The sequence below is a fragment of the Pongo abelii genome, chromosome 6, assembly GCF_028885655.2.
Source record: "Pongo abelii isolate AG06213 chromosome 6, NHGRI_mPonAbe1-v2.0_pri, whole genome shotgun sequence".
Classification (NCBI taxonomy): Eukaryota; Metazoa; Chordata; class Mammalia; order Primates; family Hominidae; genus Pongo; species Pongo abelii.
This window is the reverse complement of record NC_071991.2, coordinates 10821219-10840094: the sequence shown is the minus strand read 5'-3', so window position 1 is coordinate 10840094 and position 18876 is coordinate 10821219. Positions and strand designations below refer to the sequence as shown.

The following is an 18876-nucleotide window of genomic DNA, read 5'->3' as shown; positions in this document are numbered from 1 at the left end:
AAATTGTGGCTTATTCAAGGGCCCTAGGGAAGACTTGCTGGACTAGATTAGGAGAGGACCTAGAGAGGAATGGCTGGGATATCAGAGGAGGGAGGAGGGGACAGGCTGAAACCAGCTGGAGATCTGAGAGTTCATTCTCACGTGTCCCTTGCATCTGCCCTGCTATACGTTTTCCTTCGTGATTTTGTTCATGCTGTTTTCTGGAATGCCCTGCCGTTCCCTCCCTATAGACCCCAAACCCATCTGATTTATCCTTTATGGTTTCAAACAGCCCCTCCTCTGATGAGTCTACACTCTAGTCCGGACTATAGCGATCATTTATACAGTGTTCAATTATTTTTGCAGTGACTTGCATAGCTTTTCTTCCTTTTCTTTTCTTTTTTCTTTTTCAAGACAGGGTCTCGCTCTGTTGCCCCAGCTGGAATGTAGTGGTGCAATCACAGCTTACTGCAGCCTCGACTTCCCAGGGCTCAAGTGATCCTCCGGCCTCAGCCTCCACAGTAACTGGCATGCACCACCACGCCTGGCTAAGTTTTTTGATTTTTAGTTGAGACAGTGTTTCGCCATGTTGTCCAGGCTGGTCTCAAACTCCTGGCTGCCTCAAGTGATCCTCCCACCTTGGCCTCTCAAAATGTTGGGATTACACGCATGAGCCACTGCACCTGGCCAGCATAGCTCTTTTTCCCCAGTTTTTTGATGTCCCTTGTCCTTAGATATCTGCTATTAAGAAGAATAGCTGTCACTTTCTTTTTATTGCTTCACAGTACCCGGTCTAAAGGTCAGCTTTTAAATAAATACTCGTTAAATTGAATGGAGTCCCAACTTGGCAAGATTTTGGTGGAAGCCACAGCTGCTTTGCTTCAGGGAAGAGCTTTCCACTAGAGCGAAAGCGACCTCTGGTGGCAAGGAGATCAAAGACCTGGTTCAGGAAGCGAGTGTTCAGGCTGGCCCTGCAGCTGGTGGCAACACAGAAGCTGCTGATGACTGGCACGTGAGGACAGCACTTTTTTTTTTTTTTTTTTTGAGCCGGGGTCTTGCTCTGTCACCTCAGACTGGAGTGCAGTGGCTTGATCTTGGCTCCCTGCAACCTTGACCTCCCTGGCTCAGGCGATCCTCCCACCTCAGCCTCCAGAGTAGCTGGGACTACTGGCGCCTGCCACCACGCCCGGCTCATTTTTGTATTTTTTTTTTTGTGGAGACGAGGTTTCGCCATGTTGCCCAGGCTGGTCTCGAACTCCTGGACTCAGGTGATTCACTTGCCTCGGCCTTCCAAAGTGCTGGAATTACAGGCATGAGCCACTGCCTGGCCAGCACCTTTATACTCGACCACGTCTGAGCCCTTCTTTTCTCTTTTTCTTTCTTTCTTTCTCTTCTTTCTTTCCCTTCCTTCCCTTCCTTTTATCTTTCTTTCTTTCTTTCTCTTTCTCTCTTTCTCTTTCTTTCTCTCTTTCTCTTTCCTTCCTTCCTTCCTTCTTTCTTTCTTTCCTTTTTTTTTCTCTCTTGATGTCTTGTTCTATTGCCCAGGCTGGAGTGCAGCGGTGTGATCTCAGTTCACTGCAGCCTCCATCTCCTGGATTCAAGTGATTCTCCTGCCTCAGCCTCTTGAGCAGCTGGGACCACAGTTGTGCGCCACCATGCCTGGCTAATTTTTTTTGTATTTTTAATGGAGATGGGGTTGTACCATTTTGGCCAGACTGGTCTCAAACTACTGACCTCAAGTGATTCGCCACCGTGTCCTGCCTACGTCTGAGCCCTTCTTGGTGTTTGGGGAGACCTGTTCCTGTTCACACGTGCCACAGAGAGAGGCAATACAGTGTAGAGGCAGGGAACACAGGATGCCCAACTGCCTGTGGCTGTTAAGTAATAATAATGATAGCAGCAGCTGGGCACAGTAGCTCATGCCTGTAATCCCAGCACTTTGGGAGGCTGAGCCCCGGAGTTCAAGACCAGCTCGGACAACATAGTGAGACCCTGTCTCTACAAAAAATAAAATTAAAAAATTAGCTGGGGCAGGGTGCAGTGGCTCATGCCTGTAATCCCAGCACTTTGGGAGGCCGAGGCAGGTGGATTACCTGAGGTCAGAAGCTCGAGACCAGCCTGGCCAACATGGCAAAACCCCATCTCTACTAAAAATACAAAAATTAACCAGGCATGGTGGCACATGCCTGTAATCCCAGCTACTCAGGAGGCTGAGACAGGGGAATTACTTGAACCTGGGAGGCGGATGTTGTAGTGAGCAGAGATCAAGCCGTTGCACTCCAGCCTGGGCAACAGAGCAAGACTCCATTTCAAAAAAAAAAAGAAAAACAAATTAGCTAGGTAGTGGTGCACACTTGTAGTCCCAGCTGCTTGGGAGGCTGAGACAGGATTGTTTGAGCCCAGGAGTTCAAGGCTGCAGTGAGCTGTGATTGCACCACTGCACTCCAGCCTAAACAACAGAGACCCTCTCTCTAAAATAATAATAATTATGAGATCAAGTTACTCAACCTCTCTGTGTCTCAGTTTTCCTGAGTGCTGGCTACTTTTTTTTTTTTTTTTTTTTTTTTGAGATGGAGTCTCGCTCTGTTGCCCAGGCTGGAGTCCAGTGGCGTGATCTCGGCTCGTTGCAAGCACCACCTCCTGGTTTCACGCCATTCTCCTGCCTCAGCCTCCCGAGTAGCTGGGACTACACGCGCCCACCACTGCACCTGGCTAATTTTTTATGTGTCTCACCAACCTGGCCAGGCTGGTCTTGAACTCCTGACCTCGTGATCCACCCGCCTTGGCCTCCCAAAGTGCTGGGATTACAGGCACCTGCCACCACACCTGGCTAATTTTTGCATTTTTAGTAGAGACAGGGTTTCACCTTGTTGGCCAGGCTGGTCTCAAACTCCTGACCTCAGGCGATCCGCCCACCTTGGCCTCCTAAAGTGCTGGGATTACAGGCCTGAGCCACCGCGCCCAGCCGCTTGCTACTATTATTTCAACAAACCTTACTTGAGAAACCACCTAAAAAAATGATTTCAAAAACAGATGGTGTCTCCTTGACAAATTTCCTTTTGACAGAATATTTTTACCATCAAGGGATTTACAACATTCATACTCTTTGCCCACAGATGAGCAGATAAATAATTCCACTGTTTGTGGTTTACAAGAAATCTACAATAACCGTAGCTGGAGGCAGATCTTGTTAATTTCTCATCCCTAAAGAGCAGCGGGCCAGGCATGGTGGCCCAGCACTTTGTGATCACAGCACTTTGGGAGGCCGAGACAGGTGGGTTGCTTGAGCCTAGGAATTCGAGACCAGCCTGGGCAATATAGTGAGACACGATCTCTCCAAAAAATGCAAAGATTAGCAGGGCTTGGCTGCGCACATCTGTGGTCCCAGCTACTTGGGAGGCTGAGGTGCGAGGATGGCTTGGGCCCAGGAGATGGAGGCTGTAATAGGCTAAGATTGTGCCACTGCACTTTTGCCTCAGCAACAAAGCGAGACCCTGTCTTAGAAGAAAAAAATTAGAGAAGGGAAGACAAACTTAGAACAGGCAAGGGACAGAGCCAGGCAAAGTCAAACACGGCTGGGCAGGTCTCGTGCTGTGAGTCTACATCATTTTTGTCCTCACAATAGCTGAGAGTCTGTTAAATGGGGCATTTCCTGGAACAAGCCTCCTCTGTGGTGAGGGGGCTTTTTGAAGAACTCTTTTTCCTCTAGAGCCATCTCAGCATGGGTGGGCAGTTTTTGAACTGTATACTGCAGAGTTAGGGCTAATTTGTTCTGCTTTTTGAAGCATTTTGTGCAAAAAGAGGCTGTTTAGCTTTCCAAGCAAATCTGTTACAGACAGGTAACTTTTCAGCCACTAGCCTGGGGCCTGGAATTAGTCATACTTTCAGGGTATAAGGAGGTTGAAAGATATACCTGGGCCAAGCTGGGCATGGTGGCTCACACCTGTAATCCCAGCAATTTGGGAGGCCGAGGCAGGAGGATTGTTTGAGCCCAGAAGTTCAAAACCTGGTGCAACCCCGTCTCTACAAAAAATTGTTTAAAAAGCAATAGAAATGAGCTGGGTGTTCAGGGGGTGCATCTCTGAATCCTATCTTCAGGGTTCTGGAGTTAGACAATATACAAGTTCGACAGATGGTTATTGGTCTTTTTTCAGTTTAAAAAATTATTTTTGAATATTTGAACAGAAACTAATGGAGGGAAGTGTGCCCTCTGCCAAAAGCCTTCGAGATGCTGGAGGAAGATAATAAAAGACTTTTCAGGGAGCCATTTTCAGGAAGATGCTAGAGTATATATAACAAGAGAGCCTTGTTTTCAAGAAACGTGATACCTCGATGGGTTTGGGGAGGGTAAGACACACACACACAAAGCTAAAGAACACTCGAGAATCCAAGCACTGTTACAGACCAGGGAGAAGAAAACTCAGTCAGTGTCGAGTTGAGAGTGATGATGTTTTGATCCCCTTCCTTCCTTCCCTCCTTCCCTCCCTCCTTCCCTCCCTCCGTCCCTCCTTCCCTCCCTCCCTCCCTCCCTCCTTTCTTTCTTTCTTTCTTTCTCCTTCTTTCTTTCTTTCTTTCTTTTCTTTTCTTTCTTTCTTTCTCTCTCTCTCTTTCTTTCTCTTTCTCTTTCTTTCTCTCTCTCTTTCTTTCCTCTGTCTCTCTCTCTCTCTCTCTCTCTTTCTCTTTCTTTTCTTAGAGGAAGAGTCTCACTATGTTGTCCAGGCTGGTCTGAAACTCCTGGCCTCAAGCAAACTTTCTGCCCTGGCCTCCCAAAGTGCTGAGATTACAGGCGTGGGCCACTGCGCCGGACCTGAGAGTGATATTGGCTGGATCCATGGGAAGTCCTAGGTGGAGGAACTGGAACTTGAGCTGGGTTTGAAGAATGGAGAGTGGAAGTAGAGGGGTGGGAAGCATTTGGTGCTGGAAGGAAGTGTCATGAACAGAGTTGGGAACCCACAGGGACAGTGACTTACGAGCAGGCCTGTCTGGGTAAGTGGAAAGTTTACGGTGGGGGAACATTTTTTTCCTTTCTGAGGATGATTCCCAGGGGCAGAATCAACTTATCCTTGGGGCTTGTGGCAGAGCTGAGGTGACCGTTTCATGGACTCCCCCATGTTGGGCCAACCTGGATGTAGGAAGGTCCCTTCCTACATAAGGTCTATGGACCAACAGGATTTTGATTTCTGGGTTTGTTGTTGTTGTTGTAGTTGTCGTTTGTTTTTTGAGAGGGAGTCTCGCTCTGTCACCCAGCCTGGAGTTCAGTGGTGCAATCTCGGTTCACTGCAACCTCTGCCTCCTGGCTTCAAGTGATTCCCCTGCCTCAGCCTCCCAAGTAGCTGAGATTACAGGCGCCAGCCACCACACCCAGCTAATTTTTGTATTTTTGGTAGAGACGGGATTTCACCATGTTGTCCAGGCTGGTCTCAAACTCCTGACCTTAGGTGATCCACCCAGCTCGGCTTCCCAAAGTGCTGGGATTATAGGCATGAACTACCACGCCTGGCCTAGGCTTCTGATTTCTTGTACCACCGGTGTGAAATGGAGAAGGTGAAGGCAGTGACTGTCCTGACATATTCTTCGTATTTATTTATTTTATTATTTTTTTGAAACATTTTTACATGTTTATTTATCAAAAGTGAAAAAGCATACAATTCAACACAATTTCAATAGCATTTGACACCATCCCTGTGGATCCTGTATATGGCTGACGTCACTGTCCAGTGCAAAATCAAAAAAGAAAGAAAGAAAGAAAAACCCCAAAGAAAGGATTTTTCAGTGGAGAACACGGTGGGCTGATCAGGCTTCTACTAGATTACATTCATTTCACATCTGTGTGCAATTCTCCCATAAATTGGTGTTTAAAAATATATATATATATATTTAAAGATATTAGAAATATATATTTAAATATATTTAAAATATATATATTTTTAAAGAGGGGGGGGTCTTGGTATGTTGCCCAGGCTGGTCTTGAACTCCTGGGCTCAAGCAATCCTCCCGCCTTGGCCTCCCAAAGTGCATTACATCCGCCTTTGTGCCCTACCCTCTGGCTGGTAGGTTTTCAGAAATATTATCTCAGGTAGTTGAATCTGAGCTGCCTGTCTCTCTCACCCACCCCCCCTCACGTGTCCACTGCTCACACACAGCAGCCGGAAATGACACATTGAAGTGAGTCACCAATGCGGCTGTGAGTCACCCTGTAATTGGGGAAAGTTCTGTCCTGGTAGGTCATGCAGCCCCTTGCATTTCTGCTCTTAAATCTGTTGAACACATTGGAAACCACTCTGTCCTCGTCTGAGTCTCTGTCCCCGACTCCGTCCTTTTGATCCCCTGAAGGAGGCTGAAATTGGATGGTCAATTTCCATCAAGGGGAAAAAGACGAGAACAAGAGGGGCGCGAGGGGCGCGAGGGGCTTGGGCGGCCACAAGGTGGCAGTGTGGGCTCCGTCACGCTGGATGTCCGGAGGGGTGTGTGCCAGACAAGTGGCCGGACTTCCTGAGATACAGTGACACAGACCACAAAGAAACACTAGGAGCGAGTTTAAATAATATTATTTTCCTTAGTAGTCCTCTTTCTCTCTAACAAGCACACAAGGGCAAGGATATGATAAATGTTTAGGTACACCCCTCCCCACCAAGAGATTGGGGGGTGAAGAGCTGGGCACGCATCTGACCTTTCTTCCTCTATTCCTATAAAAATAAAAGGAAGCAGAAATCTGCTTCAATGAGTAAACAATTCACCTGCACTCCAAAATAACCCATGCACACTGTTTCTGGGGAGGGAGATGGCCAGGCCAGGAGAGTTGGGCCACGTGATGGGGGACATTCACTCTGCCACCTGCAGCACCCCTGTACTGGGGAGGGGTGGCCAGTGCCACAATGGACTTTGAGATGAAAGGGTGTTTCTTCCACTGGCCTTTGGCCTGTCACCAGCCTCCTCCGCGGTGGCAGACAGTACAAGAGTGATGGCAATGTGACTGGAACAGAAATAGTTTCTACCAGGCACACAAAAGCTCCTGTAAGCCCCGTAGTTCCGTCCTGCAAAGGGCCTCAGTGGGAACCAGGGCTGCAGACCCGAGTGGGCAGAGAGACGGGTGGAAGCAGGTGTCCCAGATGGTCCCGCAGGCGTCACTGTCTGGTTTGGAGACCTTAAGGGAGTTGTGCTTCAAACTTCTCTCCCAGGGTCTCAGGTGGAGACTAGGGAGTTTGACCTAAAGGTCCTCCGAGGAGAGGCCGAGGTCTTGGAGACAGATCTGGTTTACCATCTTTTAACAAAAGGCAAATGTCTTCTCTTCCTTCAGAAAGAGTCATTAACACTAAAATTCTTTTCTTCGGAGTTTCTTCTTTCCCGATGTATCTCCAGTTTTGTCCCAGATGAAGGCGTCTTTCCCCAGGGTCAGGGTTCCATCACTTGGCCCATGAAAAGGACTGTTCCTGAGGATGGAAGAACCATGGGGGTTGAGAAGCGGAAGGAGTGGGACAGCTCATCGGGCTGGATGTGGGTAGAAGGACTGAGATCTAGGCAGATGAGTGAGCTGTCTGGAGTCGCAGCTGCCTGAGTGACAGAGCAGGGACCCGGCACTGTCTGTGGGTGATAGAAGGTGGCCTCCTCTTGGGACAGGAAGCAGGGTAGGGTTATGGGTTCCCTGCCCAGAGCCCTCTTAGGGGTAGAGAGATGTCTACATCTGTCGGGACTAGTTCCTGAGAGAAAGAATGGGTGGGAGGATGTGGAACGTGATGGGTTCCAGGCTCACCTGTGGGGTTGTGCCGGACCACAAAGAGGAAGGGTCTGTCCATGATGATCTCCTCGGGGGCCATGCGGGCTGAGACTATGACAGCTGCAAGAGAAGGGACAGTGTCTTAGAACAGAGGGATGCTGGCACTGGCACCACCCCCGCCCCCGCCGTTTTTGTTAGAGACAGGGTCTCCCTCTGTCGCCCAGGCTGGAGTGCAGTGGTGCCTTCGTGGCTCACCGCAGCCTCGAACTCCTGGGCTCAAGTGATCCTCCCACCTCAGTCTCCCAAGTAGCTGGGGCTACAGGTGCATGCCACCACGCCTGGCTAATTTTTCTCTAATTTTTGTAGAGACACAGTCCCATTATATTGCCCAGGCTGGTCTCAAACTCCTGGGCTCAAGCGATCCTCCTGCCTCGGCCTCCCAAAATGCTGGGATTACAGGTGTGAGCCACTAAGCCCAGCTGGAAGTTGTTTGTTTTCCTGAATATGAACCTTAAAAGTTTAGAGACATCCTCTGAGACCTGGTTTCCTCCAGGAGCTTGGTAGCAATGGATCAGCTCTTCCCTTACACACATTTATCTAAATCCTTTAAGGGCTTATTGATAAGCTCTTTGTTTTCTTTCTTTCTTTCTTTCTTTCTTTCTTTCTTTCTTTCTTTTTCTTTCCTTCTTTCTTTCTTTTTCTTTCTTTCCTTCCTTCCTTCCTTTTCCTTCTTTCCTTCTTCCTTTTCTTCAGAGTCGTGCTCTATTGCCCAGGCTGGAGTGCAGCAGCGTGATCTTGGCTCACTGCAACCTCTGCCTCCTGGATTCAAGTGATTCTCCTGCCTCAGCCTCCCAAGCAGCTGGGACTACAGGCACCTACCACCACACCTGGCTAATTTTTGTATTTTTAGTAGAGACAGGGTTTTGCCATGTTGCCTAGGCTGGTCTCGAATTCCTGACCTCAAGTGATCCACCGCCTTGGTCCCCCAAAGCGCTGGGATTACAGGTGTGAGCCACCACGCCTGGCCTGATAAGCATGTTTCTTAAGTTTACTTCCCACTGTGGGAACAACTTGGGTTTTCCTTTAGGAGGCCTTTTCACAGTCAGGGAACTTAGAAGCCATCAGATGAGGAAACGGTTCCATGGTCCCAAGCCTGTTTTCCAAGCTGAGAAACAGGTGGGGAGCGGGTGGTGGCTGAGCACAGACAGAGCTGCTCTGTGTGGAGAGGGCTGCGGGGTCCTTTCCGGGTCTGGGGACCAGTTATCCTGAAGGGCGATGGAGGCGACACCCGTGGAGCCTCACCTGAGCCAGACTCACCTGTGGATGAGGAGGCCACCGTGCCACTCTCGTTCACCTCGATCTTCACTTTCTGCAGCGCCTGCGCGACGTGGAGAGGCTCTTGGTCTGAAACAGATGTGGATACAGGATTAGATCAGCTGCCGCTCTCAAGGAGAGGTTCCTTTTTCCTCTTAGGGGCCCCCGCACTCCACTGGGATGAGAAAATGCAAAGGAAAGTCCTCTTACCTGAAAGACTCGTGAAGTCAGCCTGAAACTGTCTGAACATGTCGGTCATTCCCAGGTTCTCTAGGGGCTTCCTGAGGTCGACTTCAGTCTCCAGGGAGAATCTGCGGATAGCAGCAAGAGGCTGCTCAAGCCGGGGTCCCCTCTGGCTGGCAGCTCCCACATTTCCCCGTCCCCTACCAGATGTCCCCCGAATCAAGTGGCCAGAATATGAATGGAGGTGAAGGTTGGAGAGGGAGGCCTGGTTCTTTCTTTCTTTCTTTCTTTCCCTTTCTTTCTTTTTCTTTCTCTCTCTCTCTCTCTCTCTCTCTCTCTCCTCTCTCTCTCTCCTCTTCTTTCCTTTCCTTTCCTTCCTTCCTTCCTTCCTATTTTTCTTTTCTTTTTTTTTTTTGAAACAGATTCTTGCTCTGTCCCCCAGGCTGGAGTGCAGTGGCACCATCTCGGCTCACTGCAGCCTCCGCCTTGCAGGTTCATGTGATTCCCTGGCCTCAGCCTCCCGAGTAGCTGGGATCACAGGTGCTCACCACCACGGCCGGCTAATTTTTGTATTTTTAGTAGAGACAGGGTTTCACCGTGTTGGCCAGGCTGGTCTTGTACTCCTGACCTCAAGTGATCTGCCCGCCTTGGCCTCCCCAAATGCTGAGATTACAGGCATAAGCCACCACACCCAGCTGGCCTGGTTCTTTTTCTAAAGCTGTTTACAAAGTCCCCCTTAGAGCTGGAAATCCTAATATTCATGAACATTCTTCTGCAATCTCCCCACCCCCTCCCACCTATGACTAATTACTTTCCTCAAATAAGACAGTAGTTTCAGCATAATTTTATTCAGCCTGGCTGGGGCGGGGGAAGCTAAGGGCAAATTCTCCTGCAAGGATGTTGGAACAAAAATCTGTTCTGCAGATTGTGTGTCTGAGAGCTAACCCTGAAGAGGACTCAAGCAGGGGGCCTTTGTGCACTCTCTGCTTCTCACCAGGGAATTACTAATTACCTCGATTTTTATGAGCCAGAGAGAGAGGGGGGAAAAAAAAAGAGGAAGAGAGAGAGAGGATGCAAGTGAGAGCACGCACCAGCTAACCAACTCAATTCTCCTCTTTCCCCAAGCCTGGCATTATAGCATCCGGAAATTTGGGATGAGCGTGGTGGGAGGCTTCCCTATAATTCTGGAGTTCCCCAGCTCCAGCCTTCTCCTTCTGCAGAAGGATTTCGAAAAATCTCTTTGCCTCCTTCTGCAGAAGGATTTCGAAAAATCTGCTTTCTTGGAACCCCAGCTAGAAGCTGCGCTTTGAGCTGCTCCGTCCTTGGAAGTGATTTCTTTTGTTTGGATGTTGACTTGAAAGGGTTGGGGATGGAAGTGGTGATGGGGCGACCCTAAGTAGATGTGGACTGATTGGGCCCCCACCTCCCTCATGTCTCTGGCTCTCCTTTTGGGGGCTTTTGCTGGGTATTCTGGGGGTAGTCAATGTGGGGGTGTGGTCAAGAAGAGCTGTCCCCTGCCCTCCAGCAGAAACACGGGGAGGGATGATTGCAAGACTCATAATCAAACCCAGGCCACAGTTTCCCATCAGCCTCCCACACATGCATGTCCCTGCCCTGCGAGCGTCACAGATCTGGGAAATTCAACCTGGGGGTGGTGACTTTAGGGAGTCAGGAGAGAGGGGTGGGTAGGTGGGGGAGATAGTGGGGGGCGGGGGTGGCTTACTTGGGCAGAACCAGGAGGCGGGGCAGCCTGGTCATGTTGCCTTTCCAGTGGCTGATGAGCTGGGCACTCAGAATGTTGGTGAGGGCAGAGAGAGGCACCTCTTTTTCATAAGGGGCAGCAATGAACATGCTGAGGGTGTCCCCATGGTAGGGCAGTTCCAGGATGTCGTAGTAATGGCCATCGGGCGTGGTGAACTCAGCTGTGAAGACAACAAGATGGTTCGTTGGAAATGGCTCCAGCTCTCGCTGATGGCAACCCAGCACTGGGTTTTCACCTAGTTCTCCTGGCTTCTCCACTCTTTCTGGAAGCCAAGCTCTCTCTCGCTCTTGACTTTTGGGGATCCCCTGTTCACTGCTCCCCTATTCAGTATTTTAATTTCTATTTCCCTTCTCTTCTGCCAATTCAGTATCTTCTAATTTCTCTGTGTGTGTGTGTGTGTTTTTTAAGAGACAGGGTCTCACTCTGTCACACAGACTGGAGTGCAGTGCAGTGGTGCAATCATAGCTCACTGCAGCCTCCGAATCCTGGTTCAAATATTCCTCCCGCCTCAGCTTCTGTTTTTTGTTTGTTTGTTTTGAGAAGGAGTCTCACTTTGTCGCCCAGGCTGGAGTGCGATGGCGTGATCTCAGCTCACTGCAACCTCCCCCTCCCGGGTTCAATAGATTCTCCCACCTCAGCCTCCTGAGTAGCTGGAATTACAGGCACCTGCCATCATGCCCAGCTGATTTTTGTATTTTTATACAGACGGGGTTTCACCATGTTGGCCAGGCTGGTCTTGAACTCCTGACCTCAGGTCATCCACCCACCTTGACCTCCCAAAGTGCTGGGAATACAGGCGTGAGCCACCGCGCCTGGCCTCACCTCAGCTTCTTGAGTAGACTACAGATGCATGTCACCAAGCCTGGCTAATTAAAACAATTTTTTTTTTTTTTTGTAGAGGCAGAGTCTTGCTATATTGCCCAGACTGGTATTCAACTTCTGGCCTCAAGCAATCCCCCTTCTCAGCCTCCCAAAGTGCTGGGATTATAGGCGTGAGCCACCGCGCCAGGCCTTCTCTGTCTCTTTTGGCCTTCCTTCACTTCCATTTTCCCCACACCTAGCCACCAATTCATCCCAGTCCTCATCCTTTTTTTTTTTTTTTGAAATGGAGTTTCACTCTTTCACCCAGGCTGGGGTGAAGTGGCTCAATTTCGTTCGGCTCACTGCAACCTCCACCTCCCGGGCTCAAGTGATTCTCCTGCCTCAGCCTCCCAAGTAGCTGGGATTACAGGCACCTGCCACCACACCTGGCTAATTTTTGCATTTTTAGTAGAGACGTGGTTTCACCATGTTGGCCAGGCTGGTCTCAAACTCCCGACCTCAAACTCCTGATCCGCCCACCTTGGCCTCCCAAAGTGCTGGGATTACAGGTGTGAGCCACAGCACCTGGAATCCTCATCCTCTTAACCTCAACTCCCCCAGCAGGATTTCTCATCCCCAGGTAATCACACTAGCAACACACGAAGATGAGACCCTGGAGTCAGGTGGACACATGTGGCCCTGAGGGAATCTCTGGATTTCAGCTTCATCCTTTATGGGATAAACCTCAGACATTATCCTGATGTCTCCTGCTTGGGAAATCTTTGTCAAAGCTGGAGTATATTCTAGGGCCTCTCCTCCCTTAAAGGGGAGCGTTCCCTGTGGTCTTCCTCCCTCAGAGGGCGACATTTTGGGTATTCCTTGGGAGGCCCCAGGAATGAGATGCAGTTGCTGTGGGCTGTGGGGAAGGGGCTCTTGGACTTACTGTAGTTGAACTTGTTGGTCTGAGCTATCATGGGGACAGAGACAGTGCTGCCATCTGATTTGTGGAAGAGGCGGCGGTGGGTGCTGGAGTCGGGGAAGGGAGTCTTCCACTGGCCATTGAAGTAGAGGGCATTCACCAGCACCAGCCGTGTCAGCTGGTCCACGGCTCCTTTCCCAAGCAAGTCGCTGATCATACCTATGGGAAAACCAATGACCAGGAAGATGAGGAAGTTAGACAATTTTGTTGTTGTTGTTGTTTTGAGACGGAGTCTCGCTCTGTTGCCAGGCTGGAGTGCAGTGGCACGATCTCGGCTCGCTGCAACCTCCGTCTCCTGGGTTCAAGCGATTCTCCTGCCTCAGCCTCCTGAATAGCTGGGATTACAGGCGCCCGCTGCCATTCCTGGCTAATTTTTGTATTTTTAGTAGAGACGGGGTTTCACCATGTTGGTCAGGCTGGTCTTGAACTCCTGACCTTGTGATCCACCTGCCTCGGCCTCCCAAAGTGTTGGGATTAGAGGTGTGATTCACCATGCCCAGCTGAAGTTAGACAAAGTTTTTAAGCCTTTTAGATGTGGCCGGGCACGGTGGCTCAAGCCTGTAATCCCAGCACTTTGGAAGGCCGAGGCGGGTGGATCACGAGATCGAGACCATCCTGGCTAACACGGTGAAACCCCGTCTCTACTAAAAAATACAAAAAAAATTAGCCGGGTGTGGTGGCAAGCGCCTGTAGTCCCAGCTACTCGGGAGGCTGAGGCAGGAGAATGGCGTGAACCTGGGAGGCGGAGCTTGCAGTGAGCCGAGATCGCGCCACTGCACTCCAGCCTGGGGGACAGAGCGAGATTCCGTCTCAAAAAAAAAAAAAAAATGTTTCCCAGAGTTCCCAGTCCTCAACTGGATGTATGTCAAAGGGCTGCGTGCAGTCAGGGGTTTGAACGAACCTGTCTAGTTCCTTTGTTTTGGAGAAAAGTCTTGCTCTGTCACCCAGGCTGGAGTGCAGTGGCACGATCTCAGCTCACTGCAGCCTCTGCCTCCCGGGTTCAAGTGATTCTTTGAGCCTCATCCTCCTGAGCAACTGGGATTATAGGCACGCGCCGACACACCTGGCTAATTTTTTGTATTTTGACAGAGACAGAGTTTCACCATGTTGGCCAGGCTGGTCTCGAACTCCTGTGCTCAGGCAATCTGCCCGCCTTGGCCTCTCAAAGTGCTAGGATTAGAGGCGTGAGCCACCGTGCCCAGCCTAAGATTTGGTTCTTAAAGCATCCAGCCCTCTGTCCATAGAGAAGAGAATGCTGAAAAGGAGCATTGTTTAGGATATGTGGATTTGGTTTTTGTTTGTTTTTTAGAGATGAGGTCTTGTTCTGTGACCCAGGCTGGAGTGCAGTGGTGCAAACATAGCTCACTGCAGCCTTGAACTGCTGGACTCAAGTGATCCTCCCACCTCAGCCTCCCAAGTAGCTGGGACTACAGGTGTGCACCACCATGCCCAGCTGGTTTTTAAATTTTTTGAAGAGATGAGGTCTTGTTATGTTGGCCAGGCTGGTCTCAAACTCCAGGCCTCAAGCCATCCTCTCGCCTAGACCTCCCAAAGTGTTGGGCTGGGATTACAGGTGTGAACAACTGCACCCAACTGGGATATGTGGATTTGTTTCCAAATTCCCTTTCTCTTGAGGCCCAGGGAACGGGCTTCCTTTCCCTGCCTGCTCACCTTTTGTGTGTGTCTTCACCCAGTCATTGATGATGAATCTGGCTCTCTCCACCTCTGAAAAGTCCACTTGCTTGACTGTGCTCCGGAACAGCCTGAAGAAGTGGGGCATGAAGCCCTGGACCAGCTTCAGATCCCGCTGGACGAAGATCGCGTCTGTGGTGCTGATCTCATCCTTGTTCCATGGTCCCATGAGCTCCTTGTACAGGTGCCGGAAGGCAGGGGCCATGCCCTTGTCTGCAACGGGGCAGAGAGGACAGGACATGTGAGGCTCATGTTGAATTGAGGGTTCCCCGCCGAGCCCACTTCCCCCACAAGGGGCTCCACCCTGATGGATGGGGGCTACCGTGCCTTCCCAGGGCTCTCTGGAGGGAGATTTCATTCCAGGACAAAATCTCTTTTCTGTATCTTCTTCCTTTCTTCAAAAGTCTCAGATCCCAACCCTTTCTTTGGGCTAGAATATTTTTCTCTGTTCTTAAGTTATGAACCCTAAATATTTTCTTCCTGTTTTTTTTTGAGATGGAGTTTTGCTCTTGTCTCCCAGGCTGGAGTGCAATGGCGCGCAATCTCGGCTCACTGCAACCTCCGCCTCCTGGATGAACCCTAAATATTTTCTTTCTTCTTCTTTTTTTTTTTTTTTTTCCACACAGGGCCTCCCTTTGTTGCCCAGGCTGAAGTGCAGTGGTGCAATCATAGCTCACTGCAGCCTCCAGCTCCTGGGCTCAAGCCATCCTCCCACCTCAGCCTCCTGAGTAGCTGGGACTACAGGTATGTGTCACCACATCTGGCTAATTTGTAAATTTTTTTGTAGAGGCAGGGGTCTCCCTGTTGCTCAGTCTAGTCTCGAACTTCTGGCCTCAAGTGATCCTCCTGCCTCAGTCTTCCAAAATGCTGAAATTACAGTCATAAGCCACCTTGCCTGGCCTTAGATTTTTTTTTCTTTTCTCTTTCTTTCTTCCTTTCTCTCTTTCCCTTTCTTTCTTTCTCTTTCTTTCTTTCTCTCTCTCTCTTTCTTTCTTTCTTTCTTCTTCTTTCTTTCTCTCTCTCTCTTTTTTTTTTTTTTTTTTGATAGGTCTCACTCTGTCACCCAGGCTGGAGTGCAATGGTGTGATCTCAGCTCACTGCAACCTCCACCTCCCGGGTTAAAGCGATTCTTGTGTCTCAGCTTCCTGAGTAGCTGGGATTACAGGTGCACCACCTCATCAGACTAATTTTTATATTTTTATTAGAGACAGGGTTTCACCGTATTGCCCAGGCTAGCCTTGAACTCTTAGCCTCAAGTGATCCTCCTGCCTCAAACTCCAAAAGTGCTGAGATTACAGGCATGAGGCACTATGCCTGCCCTTAGATTTTTTTCCTATAGTGATGGCTATGCTAAGTATTTCACAAATGTAATTCCATGAATTCTTTTTTTTTTGAGACAGAGTCTCTCTCTGTCGCCCAGGCTGGAGTGCAGCGGCGCGATCTCAGCTCACTGCAAGCTCTGCCTCCTGGGTTCACGCCATTCTCCTGCCTCAGCCTCCCGAGTAGCTGGGACTACAGGCGCCTGCCACCACGCCTGGCTAATTTTTTTGTATTTTTAGTAGAGATGGAGTTTCACTGTGTTAGCCGGGATGGTCTTGATCTCCTGACCTCATGATCCGCCCGCGTCGGCCTCCCAAAGTGCTGGGATTACAGGCGTGAGCCACCGTGCCCGGCCCATGAATTCTTTAGGACAGCAAATAATCCTCATTTTGTAGATGGGCAAGCTTAATGAGGTTAAGATCACACGGTGGTGAATAAGCGGTAAATCTACTTATTTAGATATGGAGATTCAAGGGTCCAGTGACTTGGGGTGTAGTGGGAAGAAGATGGGGTGGCCCCTGCAGCACAGCTGTATGGGGCTTGGCTCGGCTAAGCCAGAGCCAGCGTTTCCTTGGCTTCTGGTAGGTCTGTTCTGCATGCCACCCCCTCCCCTGGTGTCCCGTGGCTCACCATCAATCTTGAATCCCATGGCCGCTTGGATCTGCTGCTGGGTTTCTCCTCCTGTTGTCAGCTGGAGCATGGCCAACACCGAGGCCACCCCATAGGGTGAGAAAACCACGTTGCGGTCCTTGGAGGCCTGCGCCACCTGCTGAAACACCCTCACCCCGAAGTCTGAGGCCAGGTGGGCCACGTAGGATGGGGGATGGTGCACAGCAGACCCTTCACCAAAGACGAGGGCCAGACCCAGGACTAGGCAGGCGAGGGCTGGAGACATCTGCATCCTAGAGCAATGGAAAGAGGGCTGGTGAAGGAATCGTTCTGGAAGACAGGCGGGAGGGGAGGGGAGCTGGCCAGCTGTGGGCCCTGCTCTTCTTGTTTCCTGCAAGCAGGTGGTGAGTGAACACTAGGGCAAGGTGCAGGAAGAGACCATGACACGTTGAGGTTCTAAGCCCATCCCACTCCGTCTCACTCAGACTGACTTATCCCCGGGCAGTGGCAGGGAGTCTTCGCCCATCTTGCCCTGTGGGAATCTTGGAATCCAGTCCATCTCCCTTCCCTCTGTGTACCGTAAAAAAGCCTTAGAAGAAAAGCAGGTGAGAAGTCATTACCACTCTCTGCCTTTGCAGCCCAGGGGGAATTTAGCCCAGGCTCAATTATCAACTATCACAACATCTTTGATTTGCATAAGCCTTTAAATTTGCTTTCTTTTCTTTTCTTTTCTTTCTTTTCTTTCTTTCTTCCTCTTTCCTCTTTCTTTCTCTTTCTTTCTTTCTTCCTCTTTCTTTCTTTCTTCCTTCCTTCCTTCTTTCCTTTCTCTCTTTCTCTCTCTTTCTTCCTTCCTTTCATTCATTTTTAGAGACAGGGTCTTGCTCTGTCACCCAGGCTGGGTGCGATGGCTCAGTCTTGGCTCCCTGCAGCCTCCGCCTCCCCAGCTCAAGCAATCCTCCCACCTCAGCCTCTCAAGTAGCTGGGAGTACAGGCACACCAGCATGCCCAGCTAATTTTTGTATTTTTTTGGGAGAGCAGGGTTTTGCCATGTTGCCCAGGCTGGTCTCAAACTCCTGGGCTCAAGTTATCTGCCTGCCTCAGCCTCACAAAGTGCTGGGATTACAGGCATGAGCCACAGTGCTCAGCCTTAATTCTCTTAATGCTTTCCCAGCGATTGTTTCATTCAAGTTAGCAGGCATGAGGTGGGAAATGGGTGAGTGTCTTGATGCAGAGGGACCGAGAGAGTCAAGGTTCTTGTTACTGAGTGATATGGTTTTTGGTGGGGCCTGACCATCCTCCCTGCTCTCCTGCAGTCACCCCTAGGGCAGGGTCGACCCAAGGCTGCAGGTCGGAGGAAAAGAAAATAGAGGAATAGCGGGGGATCATGGAGGGAGGCGAGTTCTCTGCCTTAAGCCCCAAGTAAGAGGTTGGAGGGAGTTTGCTTTTCTCCTACCTGAAGTTCTCAGAGGTGCCTTGCGATTGGCAGTTCGTCCTGCTCTGGCTGGCGGCGGCTGCTGAGGGGCAGGAATTCAGCTGCTGGAGGGGGGCGTGTGGCTCTTCTTGACAGCGCTCTTGGCCCCGCAGCCAAACACAGCTGTGCTCCTCCGTGGGCCGCTACCTCCTTTTATACCAGATGTAGGCAGGAAATAGATGAACTCATGTTCCAGCCCCACCCACTCACTGGCTCTGGGAGTCCGTCTGAACAGCCAGCGGGGCCCCCTCGACACCTCCCTCTCTGGGACTTGCTGAGGCATGTGTGTGTGTGTGTGTGTGTGTGTGTGTGTGTGTGTGCGTGCTGCTCTGTGTGTGTACGTGTTTAAGAGCGTTCAGGAACAATTGAGCAAACCCCAATAGCCTTGGCCTGAGAACCTCCCTTGACCTTTCTGCCCTCTGCCTGTGTCTGTCTCTCCCGGATGTCCTGCCAGGTTGACCGTCTGCCATACCGGGTGACCCAAAAAGCCCAGGACCCCTAGTGTTCAGCTTGGAGAAAAAAAAAAAACAGCTCATGTTGCCTGCTTTTCCTTTGGAGAACCAGGTCACTGTGGAGTTATCAAAGATAACCTCCATCAAAACGTGGAAGTTTTTCCCCCATGGCTGTCCACCCGGTGCCCTGGGCCACCTCCAGGAAAGAGCGCCCTCCCTCCTCCTGGGCCCAGCCCAACAGCCACAGGGCATGCAGCCAGCCACGTGATTGTCTAGGTTTTGTCTGTCTAGGACTTGGGCCCAACAGAGGACTCTTGGTCTTTCCCTCATCCCTACCATGTGCCCGGCCGCCTCTGATGATACACGGCTGACTCCCACACGTGTCCAGACTCTCTCTGTGCCCCTGAGAGCTCTCTCGTGTCAACAGCCTTGCCTGGCTGAGGTTGGAGGTGTGCTGGGTGGGGCGGTGGTGGCTGAACGGGACCAGGGGTTACCATGGTAAAAGCTTGGTAAGGAAACAGGAGACCAACGTGTAAGTTTCACTTCTTTGAGCTGCCCGCTAGGACTTGGGGCAGCTTGTCCTTTATCCTCTTCCTCCAG

At 50.4% G+C, this 18876-nt stretch overlaps 1 protein-coding gene across 1 annotated transcript; it reads right to left on the bottom strand.

Annotated features, from left to right (window-relative positions):
- Positions 1–6510: 6510 nt before the first annotated feature.
- On the bottom strand, positions 6511–18668 carry SERPINE1 (serpin family E member 1). The gene is made up of 9 exons (XM_002817789.5): positions 17807–18668; positions 16375–16646; positions 14404–14637; positions 12697–12891; positions 10914–11112; positions 9218–9318; positions 9011–9097; positions 7730–7813; positions 6511–7409 (listed from the first exon to the last, which is right to left on the bottom strand). Exons 2-9 carry the CDS (start codon positions 16643–16645, stop codon positions 7372–7374), a joined length of 1209 nt encoding a protein of 402 aa, XP_002817835.3. The 5' UTR covers position 16646; positions 17807–18668; the 3' UTR covers positions 6511–7371.
- Positions 18669–18876: the final 208 nt, after the last annotated feature.

Bases quoted from the DNA above. Each gene is read 5' to 3' on its own strand.
- SERPINE1 (XM_002817789.5), bottom strand. From the start codon at position 16,645: ATGCAGATGTCTCCAGCCCTCGCCTGCCTAGTCCTGGGTCTGGCCCTC. The intron at 9,319-10,913 runs GTAAGCCACCCC...TGCTATCCGCAG, and splicing joins CGCCTCCTGGTTCTGCCCAA to ATTCTCCCTGGAGACTGAAG. The intron at 9,098-9,217 runs GTAAGAGGACTT...CATCTGTTTCAG, and splicing joins TGACTTCACGAGTCTTTCAG to ACCAAGAGCCTCTCCACGTC.